This window comes from Cyprinodon tularosa, unplaced genomic scaffold (assembly GCF_016077235.1).
Source record: "Cyprinodon tularosa strain WSP-4 unplaced genomic scaffold, ASM1607723v1 ctg559, whole genome shotgun sequence".
Classification (NCBI taxonomy): domain Eukaryota; kingdom Metazoa; phylum Chordata; class Actinopteri; order Cyprinodontiformes; family Cyprinodontidae; genus Cyprinodon; species Cyprinodon tularosa.
In genome coordinates this window covers 452267-458520 of record NW_024039295.1, presented here as the reverse complement: position 1 = coordinate 458520, position 6254 = coordinate 452267, and the positions used below count along the sequence as shown (strand labels likewise).

The 6254-nt window shown below is 37.8% G+C and overlaps 1 protein-coding gene across 1 annotated transcript; it reads left to right on the top strand.

Annotated features, from left to right (window-relative positions):
• Positions 1-798: 798 nt before the first annotated feature.
• Positions 799-5656, top strand: ca15b (carbonic anhydrase XVb). Its single transcript, XM_038305420.1, has 9 exons — positions 799-921; positions 1038-1113; positions 1201-1227; positions 1304-1474; positions 4281-4429; positions 4520-4615; positions 4694-4769; positions 4855-5018; positions 5095-5656. Exons 2-9 carry the CDS (start codon positions 1038-1040, stop codon positions 5272-5274), a joined length of 939 nt encoding a protein of 312 aa, XP_038161348.1. The 5' UTR covers positions 799-921; the 3' UTR covers positions 5275-5656.
• Positions 5657-6254: the final 598 nt, after the last annotated feature.

The following is a 6254-nucleotide window of genomic DNA, read 5'->3' as shown; positions in this document are numbered from 1 at the left end:
TTGCCTTTGTGAAACAGATTAATTCAGGATGTGATCATTATGCTAAGTCAAACTTGGTTTCATCTCCTATCTTGATGTTTTTGAATTCTTTCTTTTGTGAAAATAGCATTTTTTTTGTGAAATATGCCTCTGGGTTTAAAATAATCCAAGGATAAAAGGCAGCTATTAAGGCTCAGAGTTTCAGAAACTCTGAGCCTTAACATTAGTAAACAAAACACCCAGTCTGACCGAGTCTGATCTATTTTTTCCCCCTTTTCTTTACAAATATGCCCAACGTGTTTTTGTCTGACATAAAAGCTTGGTAAATATCACTGCAGTTTGTGATGGTGACATGAAAAGATATGAAAAGGTTTACCTGGAGGCATGGATAACATTCTTAGGTTGTATAGCAACTAAAAAAACAAAGAAATGCCAAATGTATGCAACTTAAAAGAGGTAATACTTATATTTTATTTTAATTCGGGGAGGATAGCAGCAAAATCCCAGGCAGTTGTTTATTGTGGGCTGTTTAATAGTTGTCGTGAACAGCCATTAGTCAGAAAAACGATTATGTAAAGAAGTCTCATTTACACAGGTTTGATCGGAATCTAATCAAGTTTCGAAGGCTTTACGTGAAAATAGTTCATAAGCATTCTTTTTATTATTTTTCTTGGTTTGCATGCAACAGTTTTTTTTGACACACAAAAAAGAAAAAAAAATAATTTCCCCCTAGAACAAATTTTCCAAAATTATATAAAAAATTACATAACGACCCATACCGGTCTGATGGTAACTGGTGTGCTTAAATCATGAGTTGTGACGTTATCCACCCATCCGGGTAAGGAGAGGGTCAAGCCCACTGCGGAAATAGGGTGGGAAGGTTTAAAAGGGGAGGATTAGGCCTAACAATAGACATTAGGGAGAAACACCTGTACTGCAAAGGTAAGCAGTTGTGTGCGTTTTTTAGCTTGAAAAGTCGTTTTTCAGTTTTAATCTGTGCAAATATATTTTTCCAGGTAATTATTTGCGTGTAATAATTGTAACGTTTTTCTTCACAGATGAATTTGCTTGCAGTTGTTGCTGTTGCAGTGTGTGCTTTCACACAGAGTGCTTACGGTGCATCAGACACAATAGGTAAAACATAAAATAAATCTTATAATTTCTCCTTAATTATGAACGTATATCTGTCTGAGCGTACTAATTGAATGTTTTATCTTCCAGATTGGTGTTACCATGAAGAAAGCTGCGGTAAGTATCCGCTTTTTACCTCCACGCGCCCCAACATATTCTTGCTGCAGAGGCTCAGTCCGCGTGTCTCCTGCAGGTGACAGCAAGTGGCCGACCATCGCTGCTCCGTTCTGCAACGGGACGCGTCAATCCCCCATTGACATCGTGACAGAGAACGCAATGGAGGACGGAAACCTGACTGAGTTCACCTTCCAGGGTTATGGCAGCAGCAGCGCTTTGACAATCATTGAAAACACCGGGAAGACTGGTATGTAGGCTGTGCGCAGCATCCCGCGCTTAAACTGGGGCGGACCAAGATTCTACAGGGGCCAACGCGACTTTTGTTGCTTAGAATGTCTTGCTTACGTTTTTTTTTTTCCTTTAAACACCATTTCAATATACTTTAGATGCATAATATAACAGTCTCTTTCACCCTCATCCTAAACTCCCACTGCTTTTTTTTTTCTCTGCTTCAGCGCACCTGATGCCAATTGATGGCTGAACAGTCGCTAAACTTTAGCCTACTCCTCTGACTTGGATGCGTTAAATTAGAGCAATCTGTAGTCAGATTTTTTGTTTTCTGTGGGGTGTTTTTTTTTTTTTTTTTTTTTTTTTTAAGGTTATGCACATTTGCAAATTTTATTTGTTTAGAGTTTTCTCCCCATTAAGGAAGTGAAAGTTGCTATAATTGGCATGCTTGCCTTGTACCATCTAGTCTGATTCAAAAGATTAAAACCGAATTAAATGTTAACAGAGGAGTTGTAGGACAGGCACTTAAAAGGAAGAGAAAAGGTTGAATTTTGTCTTCAGCTGCTTGGTGTAAATTGGAATCTTTCACCCCAATAGAGGCTCATCTGACTAAATGCAGCCTAAATCTTTTTGTATGGGGAAAAAAATAGAGCTACTTTAATTTAAACAGAAATGGGCTTGTATATTGAGGCAAGATGAGAATAGTGGAAAGATGTATCATTGTCTTGGCTTTTTTTTTTTTTTTTTTTTTTTTTTTTTGTAGGGTAGGAGCAGATATGGCTTAAAGAAGCTAATTGAAAAAAATGAGAAATGTCCCTTTTAACTAATGTGTACCAGCTGTATCTACTGTACTTCCATAGATCAATTCAGTCCTAAATAGCTAGATTTTCCAAAACATGTAAATGATTGTGGCACACTGCTGTGCCCAAAAAGCACCCACACCCTCAAAATTAAAGGAGAAGTTCGGTTTTTTACACTTTAAGCCCATTTTCTGTAGTGTCCAGGATGAAATCGAATGATCGACACCAAAAGTTTGACAATTGCTCCTGTCTCTGCTTTTTGGCTCATTTAGAATCCCCCCCTGGCTGCTTTAGAATGGCTTCCATTGTGCATGTCCGATAATGTCCTTAAAACAACCTTAAACGTTCTTTTTTAAAAATATGCTACTCACCGTGTCGTCAGCGCTGTTCAATGACGTTCCAAAAAAAGTTTTGTGAAGAAAAAACGTTCCTGTAGTTTTTTATTTAGCATTTTGTAAATCCCATTGAGTTCTGTTGGAATAGTCAATATTCCCCTGCCACCGGAAACGGAAATGGGGCCTGTTTACACAGTTGTAGTCTTTTCGCTTCACTCTGTGTACTCCGACGTCGAGGTGCTAACGTCTCTGTTGGCAGGGGAATATTGACTATTCCAACAGAACTCAATGGGATTTACAAAATGCTAAATAAAAAACTACTGGAACGTTTTTTCTTCACGAAACTTTTTTTAGAACGTCATTGAACAGCGCTGACGACACGGTGAGTAGCATATTTTAGAAAAAGAACGTTTAAGGTTGTTTTAAGGACATTATCGGACATGCACAATGGAAGCCATTCTAAAGCAGCCAGGGGGGGATTCTAAATGAGCCAAAAAGCAGAGACAGGAGCAATTGTCAAACTTTTGGTGTCGATCATTCGATTTCATCCTGGACACTACAGAAAATGGGCTTAAAGTGTAAAAAACCGAACTTCTCCTTTAAGTATATTATTGATTTCTGTTAAAGACAATGTAAATTTATTTGTGATGCAATCTGCACACATGTTCTAACATTATTTAGAGTTTGAAATAATTTAGAATATCATGAAATGTTAAAATTTACTTTATTTTGAAGATTAAAAACCCCTTGCTGTGAAACTGGCCCCTGTTTAGTGTCCTGCTCTAAGGAAAATTGAAGAACCTCACTCCATGCATTTGTATTCTACTCAGCCGCATTTGGTGTTTGTCTCCCGTAATTCCTATAGGACAGGGATATAGATCATTGCAGTCCAAAGAAATGGTTTTATGCAGTTATTGTGCATCTTCATGTTTACTTAAAGTTGAGTGGAGTGAATTTTTAGTTCAAACCGGTGTTAAAAAAAACAACAAAAAACACTAAAGTTAAAATGTCTTTATGCGTAACGTTCTAGGTGAGTTTTAAATGTCAGGTAATTTTTCCATTGACTTATTTCTGGTTGCATTTTATATTGGAGCACTTTCAGAAGAGTAAAAAAGCTGGGAAGTTTAGGATAACGTCGGATGCTCTATTCTCTATCGTGATGCAGTTCTCTCTAGTTCTGAGGAATCTAAAAGTGATCTGTACTGAAAGGGTTTTTCAAGAAACTGAATCAATACCACCAGGGTTTTTGCATGTTTTGGATTATTTTTCTCTGCTTAATTAACTCGAGCGCTCCCTAAAGTGGAATCTCCCTGAGCTGAAACTGGGTGAACAGCATTCTATGAAGACTTTGTGTGTTGTTTAGGATGATTGGAAAGCTAAACTTAACATCAAAGACTTCTTAACAAGTGGTTATTGGCACTCAATGCAGAGATTCTCATTTCCTCAATCATCATGCTATGAGAAAATATCTTTGCTGTTTCGAAGTATATTATGAAACTTTTCTCTGAAGGTTACCAAAGGTTTATATTTTAATTCCTGCTTTTCTCCATTTCAATTGTAATTAGATTGAAGTTCAGTTAATTAACTTCTAAGCAATGCTTGAATGAAACTTGGAATCATCCTTTTTTCATTTGTTCATCTGTAGCCAACTTTTTAGATTTATACCATCTTTGATTTTTAATTCTTCCAGTCAAAGTTGGTTTAAGAACGGGGACCAAGATCTCAGGAGGAGGCCTGTCTGAGAGCTACGACAGCCTGCAGTTCCACCTTCACTGGGGAAACGGCACAGCGGTCCCTGGTTCAGAACATACTGTGGATGGCAAGCATTACCCAATGGAGGTATTTAAAATCAATCTGTAAATGCTGTAGTCTTGAGGTTTTTTTTCTTTTCAATCTTGGCTAAATTATTTTCTTTAATTCCTCCCATAGCTTCACATTGTCAACAGCAAATCCTCCTTAAATGGGAACACCAATCTTGCTGTTGCTGATCCTGAAGGATTAGCTGCTCTAGGTTTCCTCATAGAGGTGAGCACAGATTACCTAAAGGGGTAGCATAGTTTGCTTTTCTAGATCTGCTTTATCAGCATGCTTTACCTTTTAAAGGAGCTGCCTAATACAGAAAACCAACCAGACAGCTGGAAGACCTTGGCCTCTTACTTGTCCAACATCACAGAGGCTGGTAAGATTAACCTTTTGTGTTGAAGCATGTTTTTTTTTTTTTTTTTTTTAAACTAAGATCTCATTTAAGTTGTATTTTCTTTAAGGTACCAATGCAACAGTAGCAGCTGGGATTTCTCTAGATGATCTGCTAACAGGAGTGAACCGTACCAATTACTACCGCTACCTCGGCTCCTTGACCACCCCTGCCTGTAACGAGGCCGTGGTTTGGACTGTGTTTAAGGACCCTATCAGAGTCAGCAAAAACTTGGTAAGTGTTCTTATTGCAGGTCCTGAATTAGTCATTTTATTCTATGGTGACATTGATTTGTCAATTCTCCCTCCAGATTGACTTGTTCAGCACAACTGTGCACATCGGCAACACATCTGAGCCTCTGATGGTTAATGTGTTTCGACGTGTCCAGGCAGCACAGCCAGTCTCTACACAACCCAGGTCTGGCTCCTCGGCTCACGCTGGATACTCTCTGGCTCTGATGGGAATCAGCCTTGTCATGGGACGAGTTTAATTTGGAGCTTGGGTTTAGCTATTAATTAATTCCCTAGTATAAAGGACTAAACAATAATGACCTCTCTCCTGCACATGGTACTATTTTTGTATTGAATCATGAAACTTGCCTGGCTTGAACAACCATGCAAAGTTGATGCATATTTTTTTTTTTTTGTATTTTTTCCTTGTCTCTTTGCACTGTAGAAACGTCTGAATGTTTTAATTGCACTTGAATTGAACCTGAAGCGATTTTTAGCTTGTGTAATGAAGGTTTAAAGTGTAACTGGTTTATGAAGGGATTATCTAAATGTCTTGTACATATCCTCCCTCTCTGGCATTAACTGCACAAAATATGAAGCTACCGGTTGAAGATGAATTTTCAATAAAATATTTATCAGTGACTTAAGCTTTTGGGTATTATATTTTTATATGCTTATCGGATGGAGTGTTTTTGTTCCCTCACCTGTAGAGGCATAAAATAATTGCATTGGTTAATTAATTGCATTGGTCAATGCCCAGTAGCTAATAACGTGTTTGATAAAACTTCACAAATGAGCAACTTTCTGGATATCAAGCTTATGCTCTTTAAAAAATAAAAAGCAAGCAGCTGAGGTTTTTCTCTACAGACTTGTCTGATTCTAAAAGCTATAGAGGCTGCTGTACTTGGGCCAAACTTAAGAGGTACAAATGGCTTTAATTTTTTATTTATTTTTTTGTAATACCATTTGCCTCCACATAAGAATTGCTGAAGAGTGGAATATTTTAAAACGGGAAGCCTGTCTTTTAACCAGCTCTTGTTGGAGTCTCGCAGCCTTTTTTATAAAAGCTAAATTCTGAAATCCAGGATAAGTCAGGCTTGACTTAGCCTAAGGAGTGTATCTGTAGCCACTATATTTCATTCTAAATGCAGGTCTACAGCTTTCTTCAAGTGAGCATGAGGATCAGCTTTACTGATCCAGATAAAGATGAACCAGAACCTTCTGCACACTGGTTTTTACA

Coding starts and splice junctions, on each gene's coding strand:
- ca15b (XM_038305420.1), top strand. CDS start 1,038: ATGAATTTGCTTGCAGTTGTTGCTGTTGCAGTGTGTGCTTTCACACAG. Junction 1,228..1,303: donor TTACCATGAAGAAAGCTGCG/GTAAGTATCCGC, acceptor TGTCTCCTGCAG/GTGACAGCAAGTGGCCGACC. Junction 4,430..4,519: donor GCAAGCATTACCCAATGGAG/GTATTTAAAATC, acceptor TTCCTCCCATAG/CTTCACATTGTCAACAGCAA.